General features: G+C 34.4%; 3 protein-coding genes across 4 annotated transcripts; all 3 read right to left on the bottom strand.

Annotated features, from left to right (window-relative positions):
- Nucleotides 1-645: 645 nt before the first annotated feature.
- Nucleotides 646-2,815, bottom strand: LOC142548622 (large ribosomal subunit protein bL9c). The gene is made up of 6 exons (XM_075657054.1): nt 2,613-2,815; nt 2,383-2,510; nt 1,538-1,583; nt 1,143-1,240; nt 1,014-1,061; nt 646-920 (listed from the first exon to the last, which is right to left on the bottom strand). The coding sequence occupies exons 1-6, from the start codon at nt 2,760-2,762 to the stop codon at nt 800-802; spliced, it is 591 nt and encodes a 196-aa protein (XP_075513169.1). The 5' UTR covers nt 2,763-2,815; the 3' UTR covers nt 646-799.
- Nucleotides 2,816-3,230: 415 nt separating this feature from the next.
- Nucleotides 3,231-6,659, bottom strand: LOC142548611 (pheophorbide a oxygenase, chloroplastic-like). Of its 2 annotated transcripts, none has more exons than XM_075657031.1 (7): nt 5,948-6,659; nt 5,534-5,769; nt 5,238-5,364; nt 4,713-4,849; nt 3,992-4,151; nt 3,628-3,909; nt 3,231-3,538 (listed from the first exon to the last, which is right to left on the bottom strand). In XM_075657031.1, exons 1-7 carry the CDS (start codon nt 6,374-6,376, stop codon nt 3,281-3,283), a joined length of 1,629 nt encoding a protein of 542 aa, XP_075513146.1. In that variant the 5' UTR covers nt 6,377-6,659; the 3' UTR covers nt 3,231-3,280. The 2 variants fall into 2 exon arrangements, with proteins under 2 accessions (XP_075513146.1, XP_075513156.1); XM_075657041.1 differs by having other exon boundaries at nt 3,231-3,535; nt 5,948-6,647.
- A 9,329-nt stretch (nt 6,660-15,988) lies between these two features.
- On the bottom strand, nt 15,989-17,629 carry LOC142519620 (uncharacterized). Its single transcript, XM_075622659.1, has 5 exons — nt 16,948-17,629; nt 16,750-16,813; nt 16,607-16,691; nt 16,349-16,517; nt 15,989-16,260 (listed from the first exon to the last, which is right to left on the bottom strand). Exons 1-5 carry the CDS (start codon nt 17,260-17,262, stop codon nt 16,036-16,038), a joined length of 858 nt encoding a protein of 285 aa, XP_075478774.1. The 5' UTR covers nt 17,263-17,629; the 3' UTR covers nt 15,989-16,035.
- Nucleotides 17,630-20,700: the final 3,071 nt, after the last annotated feature.

Genomic DNA, 20,700 nt, shown 5'->3' with positions numbered 1-20,700 from the left:
GAGTCGTATTCGAGCTTTAATTCGAACCAAATTCGAGTAAAAAATTATAAAATTTTTGAACTTCGAAACAAGCTCGAATGTAACTAATTCGAGCCGAATCCAAACCTTCAAATTTTCGTCATATTCGACTCGATTCGGTTAATTTACACCCCTAATCATGAGTCGAAATAAATGCAATATTTGGTTGATTTTTCATAGATAAAACAATTTTTTTCCAAATTTCTCATTATTAATTTGTTAGACTATTTCACGAATAATCTCTAACCTAACCCAAACTCATATAAATTTTTTATATCAAAATTATTATTTTTCATGGTAGATACAAGTCATACGTCTTATTAATATAGGTCCATGACCTAAATATGTTGAACCAAACCAATCAAAACAGCCAAATTCTCATCTGATCCTGTAACACCAACGTTGGAAAAAGAGGAGTACCCAACTTCATTTTTCCAAAAAATAAATAAATTATGTACGTGGTTCCCCACCTCTCATTGATAAAGATTTACGTCGTTGCATCACTAAAGATGGTGGCCGCTTATTACATAGAAGTTAAAATTATCCACTTTATAGAAAAATATTCGAACCGAAGTAGAACCATATTATTACTCAAATTTAACCAAATCAGATGAAAAAAAGGAAAAGGAGAATAAAGAGAGGAGATAATTAAGTAAAAAATGAATAAAAGAAATCCAAATGATACCCGCCAAACAAAACTCAAAAGTATATAATAAATATAACAGAGATCCAACTTTCTTGGCTCGTATACACGGTGGGGAGAAGGCAAGGAATACCGCCCTTAATTAGCATAAACGTTCAGCCTTACAGTAGCTACAACTTCGGGATGGAGCTTTATTTCTGCAGTATATTCTCCAGTTTCTCGGATCTCTGGAATTGACACAATTCTTTTGTCCACGTCCCTGTCAAGATCGAATATGGACAGGTACTGTGAGAACCGATATTGTATGAAGAATGCTGGCATGGATGATATAGAAATGGTATTGAGTGAGTACCTCTGAAGCTGTGCCTTAATTATATCAACAAGATCTTGAGCAGTAACACTATGAAAACAAGTATGTATTAGCGCAATCATGGGGAGAAATTTAGTGCATCATGCTACTTACTATATGCGCCAAACTTACGTTCCGAAAATTAGTTTTCCTTTGCCGCCCTTGCGCTTCACCTTGAAAGCTCCAACAGTTTCAAATATTAAAGCGAGCTGCTGTGCCTCTTCTTTTACCTGATGGGCAGGTACATGAGAAAAATCTTACTCAAAGAGTAATCCGAGACTCATTTAATTCTTGCGTATGTTTGAATCTATGAAAAGTGGGATTTAGTATTGACTTTGTGACCTATTTTGGCAAGAAAATAACTAAAGATTTCATCAAAATGTTGGCATTCTACACTGTAAATAAAATATGAAAGTGAAATTACTTTGGGTGTGTTAGTGATCAATATGCTAACATTGCAGCAACGAAACAGATCATGGCTTAAATAAATAATTAAAGCATGATTAAGAATATGCAAGGTTCATTACACGTTTCTTTTCGGCCTCAATTCTCTCATCTTGCAACTTCATTTCCCTACAAAGAAACAGAAAACATTAAATGACATCCAAAAATATATGGCGAGATTGCAGGCCTGATCCTCCAAAAATCGGTTCAGCCCTTTCTTATCAAATCTAATAGTGACTTGCTTCTGGATCACATTACCAATCAAGAAAATATGTGAAAATTCGTCCGAGAGAAAAACCAATGATAGGACTTTCAGAATTTAATTGCTGGAAAATAACAACAAAATTGTCGTAAATTTCTAGTCGAAGTAACAACATACACATAGATACACATTAACCTACAAAGACGTAGCAAAAATGAACCGGTGAAAAATGAAAATTTCAACACCAACAAGCAACTAAATGAAGTTATATCAAGAGTTAGCAAGCAAGTCTTCTCATATTTGTTAGCTCGGTTATATAATCAAATTTCTGCAGATGGATTCGTTCCTACAAATGAGCTTTCAGATTCAAGCTCCAAACCGTCTTCTTTAACATTGAGATTAAGACAGGAGTGAAATTTGGTTTCTTACAGTGATTCCACCTTATCAACTATAGATCCCAATCCATTTCCATCGTTCTTTATACCTGTCAAATACTACCAGCCTCCAGCTTTTCTCCCTGATCTTTTACTTCTCCCGCAGGAAAATCATGTTAAAACATGCAAGAATTTTAAACGAAGAAACACCAACATGAAGTGCAATGAAGCAAAAGAAAAATAACCATACACAACAATGCAATTTAAAAAGTAAAATACGAGTCCAAAAAGAACAGATTTTGAAACAACTGTCACTCTTAAAATTTAATGATAACCAAAGGAAGATAATTACTTAATAAGGCGGGGCGTAACAATTTGTGCCATGCCCATGGGCAGCAGAAAGTTCCTAAAATACCCAGCTTTCACATCCAAAAGCTCCCCCTTTTTCCCCAACTTAGTCACATCCTCCTTCAATATAACCTAAAAAATGGAAATAAAAATTGTAAAGAAACGCAACGCCAGGTACGGAACACGGTTAAAGATAACTCAAGGAACCCAATTAGTGACAAAGGATTCCCATACCTTCCGAACTTTCTGGGCTTTTTTCTGAGCCAGGACCTTTAAAACTGGCGCCCCGTCGGAGACTTTCGCCGTATCTACATTCACAGTCTTCGTCAAGGTTGAATTTTGAAGCCATGAAGATGAAACCCACGAAAAACTAGTGGACGCCATGGACAGGAAACACTCTTGTGCAATTCAGTGTGTAGTCAGTCAGCTCTTCTCTCATCATCTTATCTGTATAACGCAGTTTGGATTCTGTTGAGGATGCAGCATTTGGGCCAAAATAGTTTGGTCCAGTCCAGAACGTATAAGCCCACAATAAAAGATCCGAAAAGGTAGTCCCTATCCCATCAATGAATATTTCTGATATGTGAGTTGTATACTACATTTGTTGTTGTACAGATTAATGGTATGTAGGCATTGTGTATTAAATTGTTTTTTTTAAGTCTACGATTTTTTGGGACTATGAATGTTAAAGAACCTAATTTTACCAGACATCTATTCTGATTGCGTCAAGATTAGCTGACATACAACAAGTACAGCGATACAGGAACCAAGTTCACGTGTACTTGGATTTTGCGAAGTTTTCTTTCATGGGGTTAGTGATTCGGGTGGTTTTTGTTGATCAGATGCAAATAATTTGTTCTTAAAACCTCATTTACTAATTACAGTGAACTTTTTTGTAATAATCAATCAATGTCAGCGTGTACATAATCGACAAACACAAAGTTCGTTTGGAGTTCATTTATAGCATAGGCCAAACCAGCGCTCAAAATCGAAACAGCCCCCAAAACAATCCGGAAGTACATGTCCGGAGGAATCCCGGCCGTTGCCGCGCAAACAACAGCAGTACCTATCAAGAACTTCTGCAATGCCTGGAAACTAGAATGAGCACTTCTACATGAAGAACACTTCAGAGTGTGCTGCTCAAATCTATCCAACATCTGCTCAACACAGAATCAACAATTTTTTCATGCCAAATGAAGTGAGGATTCAAATGTTTCCATTCATTTTACAGATTGAAGAATTCCAATACCTGGCGTTTGGACAATGTAATAGAAGGTAATGTCTGTTGATCATTGGTGGCACCAAACCACTCGGGCTGGCTGTTGCCATGTCGTCGCAGCCAATTCCTGAATGCCAAAACAAAACGATCTGCTTGTGTAGGGGTAAAGGTTATCTTTGTGTACTCCTTGTTGACATCTCCCACGCCATCCTTGGATTTTGAAAGAAAGATCTTCTCTTGACCTTGCAGTACTATCATATCTCCATCGTATACTTTGTTCGATGTCCAGTGCTCATGCCATCGAGGAACCACCTATTGTCAAAATCAATTAAGGGGTAAAATTAGATTATTTTTAAGATTGTTCCTGGAAAATGAAAGAAGGGGCAGAACCTACTTGCCACCACTTGGGACCTGGCATAGTGAGCTGGAAAAAGTTCCGAGCACTGCAAACAATTGAGCGAGTCTTTCCAGGTGCCATTGGAACGTTGAAGGAGCAAATCCATATGACCCATTTTTGGTCCCCTACTACCTGAAGTTTCGTGTCTATCTCGACTCTGACATTAACAGAACGGTAAAATAACGGAAACCAAATTCATATCCATATCTATATGTAAAATGAATCTACCTTTATAAAGATACTAAATAAATATGCACAAGGCCATGTTTCCACAGCTAGTCTACTTAAAATAAAAACATGGCCGAAAGAGAGAAGCACTGCACCGTTAACCATGGAAACTATAAAACGAATGTATTTTACTAGAATTACACGGTCACCAAAACTTTATATGACAATGACATCAACAAACTAGGAAAAACCAAGAGGTTTGATAGAGATAAGGACTAGAGAGCGGTGAGCAAATCAAATATCTCAGAAAATTAGACCGTGATCAAATCTGTTATTCATTCGATTCATAACATTTAACCTTAAATAACCCTCGGTGCCAACCATATATATTGGAACAAAATCTAGAACATATTGGACACTTGAAAAATGTGCGACTTTTTTGCAACTTACTCTTGAATAATGGATCTGGGGAATGCCTCTGAGCCTATCCTACAGCAGTGTAAATTGCACATATTGTTATTCGAGTATCATATGTCACAGATAAACTTACTTATTTATATAGTAGCAAGGCGCAACAAACTTGGTGCTAATTCTTGGATTGCCCTCATTTGCACCAGAGAAACCCCACGGTCCAGTTGATTGCATCTTGAACGGTAACGGCTTTGCTCTTTCTCTTCTTCCTGTGACCTGTCAATGTTATTCGTTTTAAGTGACTGGTAAAAAGGCTTGTGTTTCAAAAGACAGAAATGGGGGTAAATATAGTATGACAGCTTGTTTGAGAATAAAGCCTTGACAGGACATTCAAACTCATTAACACACTCGAACTTTGAATTGCGACACTTGCAATATTTCCACCAGAAAATACTTAAAAACTAAATTTCTTTCTATGTTTTGATTTATCAATCTTGCATCAACTCATTCTTCTACAACTTTAACCAATCATGTGATTTTGTTACTTTTGGTAGCCTGAAAATATATATACACATAAAAAGTTTCTGCATCTTGTATGATATTTAGAGATAATCTACATTTAATAGTATAATCCAACTCTTTCTCAATTATATATCAATTTTACCTTATGGTGCGCAAAATCAATGTGTGAAGGATCAGACACATTTTCCATCAGAGTATCATAGCCATAATATAGATCACGTTGAATTGTCACCCACGAAAACTCCGGCTTATCAAAATCATCAGGCAACCTAAACAATTACCCACAATCAGAAGAAAATTAATTATTCTAATCCCAACCAAAAATTTTGCTTAAAAAACCAAACCAATCGAGGACTGGAAACAATGTTCATATAGTCCATATAATATTTCTCCAAGGTTGCTTTTTAAATAATAAACCACCAATTTAGAGACTTTTACATTGGAGGCTTCGTGGCTTGAGCTCTTTCCCAGTCATTCTCACTAGGCCAAACAAAGAGAAGGCCTTGAGAAACCATGGTTGGAAACTTCGTAGCACATGCCCTCGGCGACTTAAGCGCGCGAGACTCGGGTCCTTCAGAAGCTGCCTGCGGTATCCGAGTACATGAGCCGCACCCGTCAAACGACCATCCGTGATATGAACACTGCAAGTGCCCATTCTCATCAATCCTCCCCTCCTGCGATACATATGGAAACAAATTCAAGCTCAAGACAAGTGATTATAACCAAGAAACTGAAAATTGAGGAACAAATTTCAAGGGTTAACGAGATTTCTCCACAAAGATTGAATCTTGAAGAAAGGTTTCCAAGAAATTGCAAAAAATTAGAGAGAGAAAAGGATGAAGAGAAATTCACCGATAAGGGTGCAAGCCTATGGGGGCATTTATCATCAAAAGCAACCCACTGAGCAGTCGATTTATCAAACCAGATAACAAGATCTCGATTCAGGAGGTGAAATGGTGTGGGATAACGGGGGTCAAGATCTTCAACTAGTGAAACTGGATACCAATGATCTCTCCAAGAAAACTTCGACGACGAGATCTCTTCAGAATCTGCCGTCTCAATCAAAGGTTCTGCATCTTCTGTGCCATCTTCCGGTATCGTAGCCGGAGTGATTACCGGGGAAGCTACATGAAACGGAGTTCTCAAAAGTTTGCTTCTTTTTGGTGCAGTAATAGTCTTAGAAATGAATGGCAATGGAACAGACTGGTGGTGTAGACTACTGCTACTGGCATTGGAAGAGGCGCTGAATATGGGCGTAGCTGAAGCAAATGAAACCGACATGTTTTCGGGTAATTCAAGAATCTCTAATTCCACCCACTAATTTTTCTTTATAGCACACAACTGTATCATATTGCGTTTAAATTTCTTAAAGCAGTTTCATTTAATGATATGGAGACACACCTGCCTCTTTCTTCTTCTGTAAAATGATTATGTTGAATCGGAATGGAAACTGGCTTTGCGTACGAGACTGAAATTGGATTTTTGTTGGAATTATATGTCCTAACGCTGGATGAAAATCCAGGCTGCTAGGCGTAAATTGAGACTAAATTGCGAGTTATCGGACGAAACTGCGACACACGAGATATTTTTTCATATGTTTTCGTGTCGTGTGGAGTAGAATTATGCCACGAAGTTAATGTTCTAATTCAAAGTTCTCTTGACACAAGTAGAGTAACAGTACAATGGAAGAGTTCTTTTTTCTTCCTTGTAAAAATTGTCAAGAAAATCCGTAAATTGTTCTACTAAAGAAAACCAAAATCATAGTTTTTTTTTTTATTATTGTAATCCAATTTTCAAAATTTTATTATCTAAAGTGATGGTTTTTGCTAGAGAAATTGTATTGATAAATCATTAAAAAGATAGAATCTGAAAATAAAGATCTCAATTGTTTGACAATAACTCATGTGAGAAGAATTCACGGGTCGTTTTTGTGATACGAATATTTTATTGGAGTCATCCATAAAAAAAAATATTATTTTTTATGCCAAGAGTATTATTTTTTATTGTTAATATCGATAGGATTGATCAGTCTCACATATAAAGATTTGTGATATCGTGTTACAAGATTTCTACTCCAAGCTAAAACAAGTGGTTTGTGGTGGAAAATGTGTTTATAAAAATGCAGGGGAGATCATTAACGTTCTCCATGAAAACACATAACAGCAGTGGCTGAGTTACTGTTCACCAATCAAGGCTCCAAGTCAACGACTCCGAATTTCAGATAAAAGTCAACGCCGGCGAGTCCACCACCTGCAGCGGCCGCCATGAACTCCACCTCCCGAAAGCCCAACAGACTCTTCTCCGAAGCTGACGAAATCGATCTTTTGAACTCTGTTTTGTATCCAGGCGAAACCCCCTTTACCGACGACAGATTCAGTGCACCTCAGATCGTAGATAAGATCAGAAGACTGAAGCAAAAGTACCACAAGTCTGTCAAAAACAAATCATCCATTAAAACCTCTCACGATCGTGACATATACGAGATTGCCCGAAAGATATGGGGTGACGAGAAGACGGGAATGCCCTCTTCCTCTTCGAAACCGAAGGAAGAGGAACTCAGCGAGGAGAAGGGATCCGTAATCACCACAAATTGAAGCGATTTCCCATTCTTGATGAAACATGTTTCGAGGGCATTCCCGGGATGCGAGGAGGTTTACAAAGAGGGTCTGAAGGGTCTGGGAGATGATGTACTGAAGGGTTTTGATGAGAAATGGATGGAACTGGACATGGAAGAAGCCGCCATTGAAAGCCAAAATGAACGAGTACTTGAATTAAAACCATTGAATTGCATTGTAGATTTTTCTACGAGAGATTTCCATCGTCAGTCTTGATATCTATAATATTCAAGAACAGAATTAAAACTTCATTAAATTGATTCTGAATTATAGGATCAATCACTGTTCTGTAGAATTTTTAGCAAAAAACGTTTTGAGTACAGCGAATCATCGTAGTTCTGGCCAAAAAATAAACCAAAAGGCATATGTGAAGCCAAATAAGAATTTTCATGCGTTTTTATCATTTGTTTTTATCTTGAAAATTAAATATCATATTATCATTTAGATATGTACATTGTGAGTGAGGGACAATTGTATTAAAATCCCTAATACCACTTCAAAGTTTGTGTTCAGTCCCTAGTGTAAAACAAATATATTCTCACTCTCTGACAAAACCATTTCATATGTTTTAACTCCCTCGTAAGCATGAAATTACCTAATTGACCTCATTTTTAATTAAAACTCATTTTTACCCTTAAAATCCCTAACACCATCTGTATTTGGGATTTTAATACTATTACCCCAATCCCCCATCGGCTTCGTGAGAAGAAATCCCATGATGGGTCTGTGTGAAACCTCATTTACTTGAAGCTCAAAATCTTGAAGATTGTCGTGCAGAACTAGTTCATCGAAGGGAACAAAAAGTGAAGGTGAGTTTCTTTCCTCAAACTTTCTCATTTTTTTCGTGAAATTCCAGCTTTTAGGTAGTTCGTGAAATTCCAGCTTTTAGTGAGTTTGTGTTTATTTGTTTCAATTTAATGATTTTCTTATGTTTTTTAATTGTTATTGTGTGTTTTTTATTGTTTTAAATCCATTATTTATTTGAATTCCACCGATTGAATTTCGAAAATGTAGGGTTTTGTATTATGATTGTTTTTTAGAATAACATAAAAGCAATTCAAGTATCTTGTGGTCTTAATCATACGGCTGCCTTATGTGAATACAAAGCAGTGTAAAGATGAATGCAGAAATTATTTTTAGATTTCTTGATTAATGCAATTTTATCCTCAATTTTTATGTTTTAGTTCTTGAATGATAAAGTTGTTAATTTTGTTTAAAATTTTCTGAAAATTCTTTAAAGTCTTGAAATGTGCATATCAATTACTTTTGTATGTTTTTTGTATTAGGTGCAAAATGGAATATGAAAGTGGGTCTTGCAACCTGTCGTTTTTGGGTAGCTGTAAATGCAAGAAACAATTGTTTGTGATTTCAATTTTCAGCGGTTGTAGTTTGCTGGACATTTTTGAGAGGCTTGGAAAAAAATGTGCTGAGATTACTCCTGAAGCTATGATTCTGCAATACGTAGCCCCCCAACACAAGATGAACGTGACTTTGAACGACGATGATGATGTCCTAAATATGATTCATCTTCATATGTGTATGAAGCTCAGCATGATTGAATTGAGGGCATAGAGTAAAAACGAACATGTCCGCAACCAAAATATTCGGAGGTAAAATATATTAGATTTATGTCCTTATTTAGTTTTGATAATTTTTTTATATTTTAATTTATCAAGCATGAAATTGTGCATTAGTTGAGATTATTGTGGTTATATAATTTGTTCTATGTTATAATAATATAAATATGTTTTGTTGTCATGATATGAATTATTTGACGATACTAATATTATTTACATTCCATACTTTGAATTTTTTATGTTAAGTTATTTTTGTATCTTGCACTTAACAAGTTTATATCATATTGGTAAGGGTTGATGAGGAAGACAGACAGAGAAATAGTGGTAACGAAGCTGATCAAGCCTCTTTGAGCAATACACTAGATGCTTGGATTAATTGCATTCGTGGTGTAGGTCAAACATTCAAAGATGCTGCTGACTTTAGAAGATGTGTTAAAAATTATGCTGTTTCTACAAGACGTTCATTTTCGTACAGAAAGAATGATAGCGAAAAAGTCACTGTTACTTGTACTGACACTAGTTGTGGATGGAGAATTTATGCTTCTAAATACAAAGCAGACAATATATTTGCGATCCGAAAATGCAATTTAGAGCATACATGTGGTGAGAATAATCTACGTAGTAGAGGACATCCTAGAGCAGATGCAACATGGATAGCTAATGTGGTGAAAGGCAAACTTATAGGAGAGCCCTCTTATCGTCCTTGTACAATTCAAAAAGACTTACAAAGAGATTATGGTGTAGAGTTAAACTATCGCAATGTGTGGAAGGGCAAGGAGTTAGCGATGCATGATATTCATGGCACAGATAAGGGATGCTATGATAGACTAAGATGGTATTGTCGAGCTGTTAAATAAACGAATCCTGAAAGTGTTGCTGAGTGTGAGATTGATATCGAAACTAACAAATTTAAACGACTGTTCATTTGTTTGCACGCATGTGTAGTTGGTTTTGTTACTGGTTGTAGACCGTTGATTTTTTTGGACGGGACTCATATAAAGAATAAGTTTAAAGGTTGTATCCTGCTTGCTGTGTCGAAGGATGCCAATGATGATTTTTTCACAATTGCTTATTCTGTAGTGGACGCGGAGAATGATATTAATTGGGAATGGTTTTGTTATCATCTGAGAAGTGTTTTGCTTTCGTGTCAAAGCATTCCATTCAATGAGTACACGTTTTTCTCTGACAGACATCCTGGGATTATCAAGGCAGTTAATCTACTATTTACGGGCAGTCACCATGCGTACTGCTTGAGACATTTAGTTGATAATTTTGTGAAAGTGGTACATAATCAATTACTTATTTTTATGTAGAACGTTCTTTTTTTTATATGTATAAATAGATGTATTTAATCTGATTTTTTTGTAACCATTTTAGGTGTTGCGAAGCTATCCAAAACATAACAAAAAGCATTGGTCTTCGGTATTCAAAAAAGCTGATTATGCTCCATCTTTGCAGGAGCATGAACAACATATAAAAAATATCCTGGAGTCCATGCCACTTGCTAGGGATTTTATTGTAAATTCTGAACCACAGAGTTGGGCAAATGCATTGTTTCTTGGCAATAGATGGGGTGTTATAAATAATAACATCGCCGAATGTTGGAATAATTTGGTTAAAGCAGCTCGTTATCTCCCTATCGTGGGTATGGTGGACCATATACGAGTACAGATCATGAACATGATGCACGAACGACGTGAATCAACAGCTATTATGGTTAAAGAATTAAGTCCAAAAAAGGAGAAAGCCATTGGTAGTGTATATGTGGAATCCCGGAAGTTGAGAGTGCACCGGTCTTGTAATTGGAGGTTTGAAGTAGTCGATGGTGAAAAATCATTTGCTATTGACTTGATAGCCATGACCTGTTCATGTAGATATTGGCAAATCAACAAGCTTCCTTGCAAGCATGCTTGCGCCGCTATTGAGTCGAAGTCGATGTCGTTTTATGATTTTTGCGACAAGTATTTCAAAATTGAAATGTACCGCCAAACGTACAGAGGAATTATTAATCTCATCCCAACGTTTGACATTAATGAGTCTTATCTTGATGATGGAAATGTAATCAATGCTCCTGATGTGAGGAGTCAGCCTGGTCGTAGGAAAACCAAGAGGATACCATCGCAAATCGAATCACGTGTGTCAAAGTGTAGTCGTTGTCATAAGGGAGGACATAACAGACGTAGCTGCAAAGAAGCTATAAACTAGCTGTTATTGTTTCATGAAAAATGGTGTTTCAATGTTTTTATTATTACTATCTTACTGTTAGTATCTATCAATATTCAGTATTTTTGTTTATGATTGACACTTGAAATATTTTTCGAAACTTTAACAGGAAAAAGAGAGTGCTGGAAGGGGAATCAAGCATGTTGATACCAGTGAGAAGTCGTACGCGTTCGAGTGGAAGCATTGGTGGTTTACGCATTATGTGATTGTTTTGTTTTTGAAAAGTTGGTTTGGTTTGCCTTACTGTCATGTTGTTTTAGTGCTTGTTGATGTCTTGTATTCTTATATGTTCTCTGGAAAAAAACTCTGGCTTTAGGTTGTTGTTTATGTTAATCTTTTAAGTTGGAGAATTTATTGTTTTGTTTGTGTTAGATATTAAGCACTTCAATATGTATTTCTATTTATTGTTATTTGTTTCTGGAAGGTTTGATGTTTCATTTGTTCATTTTTTAATGTTTGGTTTAAGGAGTGTTTCAAATGGTACATATCAATTTTGAACAGATATTTGAGTACAAAAATTGCTTAATTTGGTATATTATGTGTAAATATGAGTACAAATATTAAATAATTAGGAATATTTTGTGCACAATAAACTGTACTCATATTATACCGGAAATACAAAATACATGTCCAAATTGGAAGTTGTTGACTATTCAAACGTTATTCAATTAATGTAATATTTAGTCATACATTAATATGAACAGAGTTTTGAATACAAATTTTACTTTCTTGTGTATAGTATGTGTAAATTGGAGTACAAATATTAAATAGTCGAGTATATTTTGAGCTAGAGAAAAAGATATATTTTCGGTCGAAATTATAGTGTGTCAATTTCAAGCTACATAAATTGTCAGATTGAGTATATACGTTAAAGAATCGAGAACAATGTACATATGAATTGAGTACAATGACTTGTCAATCCAACACATCGTAGAGTAGTTCTTCTATTCATGCCTAATATCACCAATTTAACAGTTTAATCGAGTACTAAAATTCATGTTATATGTTATGAGGAACATTACACAATAAATCAGGTATACATGTACATGAATCGAGTACTAGAATTCATGTTATATGTCAATTTCATGAATTCTACACATATTCAGTTTGAGTACTCGATTTGTGAACATGTATACCTGATTTTAAAACATTTATACCCGATTTACCGTGAATTGTGCTCTATTATTTAATATATATACTCAATCACACATCTTCTGGGCATGTATATTAATCGAGTACTAAAATTCATTTCATATGTTATGTGGAACATTACACAATAAATCGGGTATACATGTGTTTATATCAGGTATACATGTACATGAATCGAGTACTAGAATTCATGTTATATGTCAATTTCATGAATTCTACACATATTCAGTTTGAGTACTCGATTTGTGAACATGTATACCTGATTTTAAAACATTTATACCCGATTTACCGTGAATTGTGCTCTATTATTTAATATATATACTCAATCACACATCTTGTGGGCATGTATCTTAATCGAGTACTCAATCGGGCATTTTATGTCGAATACATGTTATATGTCAATTTCATGAATTCTAGACATCTTCAATTTGAGTACTCGATTTGTGAACATGTATACCTGATTTTAAAACATTTATACCCGATTTACTGTGAATTGTGCTCTATTATTTAATATATATACTCAATCACACATCCTGTGGGCTTCGAAATTGACATAATAACTTCTTCACCCAGATATACGAATACATGTGAGATACAATACTTGATCGAGCAAAACTTGCACTGTGGAATCCTTAATAAAAATATGATTTTGTATGCTCAAAAATTAATCGCAAGTGCACGATGTCAAGTAATAGTATAATGTACTACTGTAAGAGTATCGTTCCAATGAAGAATGTATCTAACAATTATTATTTTCAGTTATTAAATCTTTATTAACGAGATTTGGATGGTTGTTTTAGTACTACTATGCTCAATTACATATGCAAATAAAATGATTCAAGAATGGAATAATGAAATATAGTATCTAAAATGGTTGATTAAAATTCAATGAGAAATGAATTTGTTGGGAATATCGGTTCACCTACTCGTCGCTAATTAATTAATTCGTTCGATAGTGATTGTATGCTTCCAACAGGATTTCCTATTCAATTGAACACAGTCTCTCGAGCTATGCCAAACTAATTCTACTCGATGTAATAATTAAATGTCTTTAATTATTTATCAAGAGTGAATCGCATTTCAATCTATGAAATCCCCTAGTTTTCGATCCTTAGGACTATGACTATCGGCGCGTATCCAAGAATAAACCAACAATTGAAATCACGTTAAAATCAGGTATACATGTGCATTAATATCAGGTATACATGTACATGAATCGAGTACTAGAATTCATGTTATATGTCAATTTCATGAATTCTACATATATTCAATTTGAGTACTCGATTTGTGAACATGTATACCTGATTTTAAAACATTTATACCCGATTTACTGCGAATTGTGCTCTATTATTTAATATATATACTCAATCACACATCTTGTGGGCATGTATATTAATCGAGTACTAAAATTCATGTCATATGTTATGTGGAACATTACACAATAAATCGGGTATACATGTGTTTATATCAGGTATACATGTACATCAATCGAGTACTACAATTCATGTTATATGTCAATTTCATGAATTCTACACATCTTCAATTTGAGTACTCGATTTGTGAACATGTATACCTGATTTTAAAACATTTATACTCGATTTACCGTGAATTGTGCTCTATTATTTAATATATATACTCAATCACACATCTTGTGGGCATGTCTATTAATCGAGTACTAAAATTCATGTCATATGTTATGTGGAACATTACACAATAAATCGGGTATACATGTGTTTATATCAGGTATACATGTACATCAATCGAGTACTAGAATTCATGTTATATGTCAATTTCATGAATTCTACACATATTCAATTTGAGTACTCGATTTGTGAACATGTATACCTGATTTTAAAACATTTATACTCGATTTACCGTGAATTGTGCTCTATTATTTAATATATATACTCAATCACACATCTTGTGGGCATGTATATTAATCGAGTACTAAAATTCATGTCATATGTTATGTGGAACATTACACAATAAATCGGGTATACATGTGTTTATATCAAGTATACATGTACATGAATCGAGTACTAGAATTCATGTTATATGTCAATTTCATGAATTCTACACATATTCAATTTGAGTACTCGATTTGTGAACATGTATACCTGATTTTAAAACATTTATACCCGATTTACTGTGAATTGTGCTCTACTATTTAAAATATATACTCAATCACACATCTTGTGGGCATGTATCTTAATCGAGTACTAAAATTCATGTCATATGTTATGTGGAACATTACACAATAAATCGGGTATACATGTGTTTATATCAGGTATACATGTACATGAATCGAGTACTAGAATTCATGTTATATGTCAATTTCATGAATTCTACACATATTCAGTTTGAGTACTCGATTTGTGAACATGTATACCTGATTTTAAAACATTTATACCCGATTTACCGTGAATTGTGCTCTATTATTTAATATATATACTCAATCACACATCTTGTGGGCATGTATCTTAATCGAGTACTCAATCGGGCATTTTATGCCGGGTATCTATTCATGCTGGATTATGTAACTTATATACTCACTCGGGCATTTTATGTACTTTGAAGTTGAGAAAATACAAGCACTTCATCGGATAATGATTTGGTGATCCTAGCATGAATAGATGAACTACTCTACGTTGTGCTGGATTGACATGTCATTGTACTCGATTCATGTGTACATTGTCCTCCGGTAGTTAAATACTGTTGTGTGTTTACTAATGTATGACTAAATATTAGATTAGTTAGATATACTCGATTATTTAACATTTGTACTCAACGTTACGCATAATATACCCAATAAAGCAATTTTTGTACTCAATTTTCTCTTCTAAATTGATATGTACCATTTCAAATACCACGATAATAATCAATTGTGTGTCTTCATTACATAATTTAAAACAACAATTAAACATAGACTTCAAATGTTCAAACTCCAGTACTACTGTAACTTCTTAACCATCATAATAGTGAGGAGTAATTAATTACTCAAACTTGTTTTTCAACAATCCATTTTCATCAGATAATATTGTGGCTGCCAAACGTGCTCGATAAGTGTCCATCTTCACATCCTGTGCATAGCTCCACATCTCATCTGTGTCACGGGCTAGACACTCCAACCACATGCATGCATAGACACCACAATCGAGGGTTGCACCTTGTTGACGACAAGGTTCTCTTAACATTGGCTCACTTACAAGGTCGAATCCCGATAAGTGACGTATAGAACCAGCCAAAAACTTTGTCTGCAACAAACAATACTTTCAAAATTTAATCTTAATTTGTATTTACATAAACTTTGAACATTTCAAAGTAAACTTACATAAACTTTGGCTTTCCCAACTGAGAATGGATCATGCATGGAGTTCTACAGTTTAAATATCCCTTCATCTCTTTTGTAAACCAACAAAAACCAATGCCACCTGTCATTCATAGGGAAAATGATGTATCTGCATCTTCTAAATAATTCTCCAGTCAGTTCCTGTAGTCTAGCCATCGTGAAAGATGTCATCAGTGAAAGAAAACCTCCATAATCATTCCGATGTACCATCGATCTTTTCCCATGTTGTTCTAATTTCGTAAGGACTTCTTTCTACACATTCAAGAACACATATACTCATTTATCTTAAGATAGTAAAACGAAAAACAAAAAATAACACAAAACTCAGACTGCTACGAACCTGCACCATTGTGTCCATGCAATAAATCTCAAATCCATGCTGCAAACTTTGCTTTTGCATAATTCTCATGTGAACATTAATTATCTCAGACTCAACAGGATCACCAAAAAGAAAATGACATAATATCGGTCCACTTAAACTCATAACCGTATCTTGCCAAACGACAACACTACAAAATAGAAAATTCAATTTCATTAAAAAAATTGGGACACATTATTATGAAAATAAGAAGAAGAAACATACGGAAGATCAGCGTACTCCAACTCTTTTCTAGCAAGAAAGTTTGTCACCAATTTTCTCTCTTCATCAGCAGCTTCTTCATGTCCACAGAAATCTGATCTACCTCACCAATTTTCTCTCTTCATCAGCAGCTTCTTCATGTCCACAGAAATCTGATCTACCTTGAAACTCATCCATGGCAACCTTGCCAGGAGTATTGCCTTTCTTCTCAACGTCTACAACTTCCTGTCCAAAAGCAGCGATATATTCAGCAATATAACAGAAAATCCAAACATCAATAACAATAATAGTACTGAAAAAAAGAAAAACTAAATTAAACTTAATACAATCGATTTGGAAATAATTTACACTTCATTTACCTGTTTTTTCACCTTCCTCTGACGTCTTGGTGTTGAGCTAGGTGGAGTCACAAACATGGAACCTTTTTTTTTCTTTACACGATCATCCCTAGCCCTCACATGATCCGCAATTGAAGATTCAGAAACCGTTTTCTTCTCCACTTCAGAAGTAGCAACAAAACTACCACCAATGCTCTCATCAACACAAGCATTCAAAGAATGGGATTCATCTAACTCTTTGTTTTCTTTATCCAAATCAGAAACAACTGCATTTACCACTACGTCAACAAAATCACCAAAGTTAGCTCTTGCATCATGTGGTGACTCAAAAGTCATCTTTTCTTCTGTTTTATCAACCTTTTCCTCAGACTCAACAACATTTTCACGCTTATCCGCCACAGACCTTTTTCCCTTCGTTCTACGTCGAACCTTTTCACCCTCTAACTCAGCACATCACTCATTCAGTATCTTTAACTCATTCATTTGTTTCATCACAAGTTTCTCAAAACGTTTTACTTCAGATCTATTTGTTTCTTGCTTTAAACCAAGATTCATGTCCACTAACAACTTCTCATCCTCACAAAATGGATGTATCGACAGAACCTATTCACAAATAAAAATAAATACAACTGTCAATCAACTAAACATTAATTTTGCACAACTAGATTAATAAACTAAAATAATTATAAGTACCTGGGTTGAATCTATGCGTTTCGACAATGTTTCAGTGCCAGCTGCATTTAATGGGATCTTGCTCTTCCCCCAACAAAACAACCGAGGGTAAACATTTAAACCACGCCTTACTCCTAACACTGGGACTGTCTCATATAACCAAGCCTAAAACAAAAAATAAAATAAAAGTTAATGACAAATACTAAGATCATAATTAGTAAAGCTGAATACTAACCATCAATCCAACCGTGCATCCATCGACATAAAGTTTTTTTCCGATCTGACATATTTCTCGATATAAAAATCGAAAGGCAGCATCTCCCCAAGCATATTCAAAAAAATTCGTAAGATCATCGAGATAAGGAAATATAAATCCAGGAGTGATATAATTGCCCGTGGGAAATATTATGCAATTGAAAATGAACAAAATGAAAGTTCTCACAAAATCATCAATATCACATTTATCGTCACTTCTTGCAAGGAAAATCAATTTTTCATAAATGGCTATTCGCTTGGCATTGGTGACCTTGTCGTCAAAATGACGTGTCAAATATTTGGACTCCATTTTCAGGTCCAAGTCAACTGGTTGTCCAATGTGATGTAGGCCGAGCACAACAGAGAAATCAGCTGATTCGAAAGGGATGGTAATATTATCACCAACAAAAAAAGAACATGAATCACCCTGAAATCTGTTCAGAAAATAATCGATCCGCCCACTACTGATAGCAAGGACTGGCATATCAATCCAGTTGGCGAAAGGAGTATCATTTATCCGACTCATATGCTGCTCACCTAGAATTGGCTTCAATTCGCCCATCACAGTTTTAAAATACGGAGGGGAACATCGTGAAAAATATTCTTTACCACTATTCTTCTCATTATAATCATGACTTAGTTTGTCTTCTACAGTAGTTTCTACATTAAAAAACATAAAACAATTATACAATAACTATTACAAACACAATTACAAAAAAGAATAAGAAACAGAACATAATTGCATATACAAAAAACAAAAAACAGCATTTAGACATGTCTATTTGATCAACAAATCTAGTCATGGTATTATACGCAAAAAAATTATTTGCACTGGCCACAACAGTAGACGGAAAATTCCCTAATAATCACATAAAAATTGAATTGTGCATAACACAAGGAATTTGGAACAGCACCTTCGAAATCAAGCACAAGTACTAATTTTTGAATTTAATCAAAATTTCTAAAAATATTAACAATACAACTAAAAAATTCGAATGAATAACAATATCAAGAACAAAGCCTATAAATTGGGGAAAAAAGGTTGTCAATAACCTAAAACAAAAATAACAGTTTCAAAACCACAAAAAAGTTTCCACAATTAACAAACCCTAGACATTGAGGAAAATGTGGTTCTCGTTCGTACTTTGCTTGGATTTCTCCTTCGTACCTTGCTTGGATTTCTCGTTCGTACCTTGCTTCAATTTCTTCTTAATTCGAGTTCTTCGACATTTATTCGAGGTGCTAGCTTCTGCAGATTTGTTTGTCGCCTTTTTTCTCCCCATTTGCTGCGTCTCAGTTGATATCGTGATTTCCTCTCACTCGGCCGAACAAGCTCTGAAGAAGAAGGGAGAGAAGATATAATATAAAGGAGGGTAGTAATGGGTTTTAATTAAATAGGAGGGTAATTCGGTATTTGCCTCTTCATTGGGGAGTTTAAACATACAAATACAATTTGTCAGGCATTGAATATAAATAAAATAACTATTGGGTACTGACCGTAAAGTTCAGAACCCCAATAGAAATTTATGTGCAATTCTCCGTTGTGAGTAAGTACCATAATTTTATATATACTCAATTCAATTTTACAGTAAAAAAATGACATAAAACAAAAAATTTCCCAAGAGTCGAATCAGGTCAAAGATCCGTACTAAAATTGATTAATAAGATGATTGAGTTTTTTTTTTTTATCATTCCACATCTATATTCAAGTTTATAAGATTAAAATTGACAACTGCCTGCGAAGTACATGGAGTAACTGTAATCACATCTTTCGACTAAATTACATTGGTTATTTTATATGATCTGTAACAGAAAATTAACTACTGAGACGATGAGTTTTTTTAATCATTCCACATCTACGTACAAATATATAAGATTAAAATTAATAACTCTTTTCGAAGTACATAAAATTAACTCTAATAACATTTTTTTGACTAAATTACATTGATTATTCTTAAAACACCAACGAATTAGTAGCTTTTTTTTTTCATTTATTGAAGAAATGGATATGCAAGCTTTTGAACCCATAGAAAAACAATTATCAAGCTGAACCTCGATATTGACATATTAATAAATATTTGGTCAAGCTTGAATGTTGTAAAAAATAAAATCGGATCATCTCTGTTGAAAATACTTATCAAAAAATTCTGATAACAAGTTTGGACCAGTGTCAAATAAGAAATATTTGTTGGATTTAATGATTTAGGAAAAAAATGACCAAAACAGAAAAAATACAAGTTATTTGATGAAAACCAAAAACCGACAAATTTATATTGCTAAAATCTAAAACAAACCAACTTACAAAATATTTTACTAAAATTAGTTCTTATAATTATTATTATTGAATGAAAGAAGGGATCTTTTTGTCTCTCCCCTAAAATGGCCAAGGTAAATGAGGGGTATTTTTTTCCATGCACTAAAAGAACGAAGATGATTAATCTAAGGGGTTGATACTTTATTATATAGTATCCTATAGATTATCTAAAGGCTTAAATAAATTAATAATATAGAGTTAGCTTTATAAGAATATAATCTAAAACATGAAGTTAAAAGCGTGAATTCATAACCAATTAATCCAAACTTCCAACCATTAAGTTGTGAATTAACATTGAGTTATTTATCCTCCAATAAATGATGGAATTGAATTTTACAATTGAAGAGGGATACCATGCACGTGTGCATTGTATCTGCAATTTGTGTGCAACGAGTGAGAGGAGAGGCATCTAACTAAAGTGGAAACCCACAATTACAAAACCTTGTTAACATATGACGAGAGAGCATTAATAATCGCACGAACGTCGCACGTAAATAAGTACTTTATATATCAAATAAAACATATATGTACAT

This window comes from Primulina tabacum, chromosome 1, assembly GCF_025594145.1.
Source record: "Primulina tabacum isolate GXHZ01 chromosome 1, ASM2559414v2, whole genome shotgun sequence".
Taxonomy (NCBI): domain Eukaryota; kingdom Viridiplantae; phylum Streptophyta; class Magnoliopsida; order Lamiales; family Gesneriaceae; genus Primulina; species Primulina tabacum.
The sequence above is the reverse complement of the archived record's forward strand: the minus strand, read 5'-3'. Positions and strand labels throughout refer to the sequence as shown.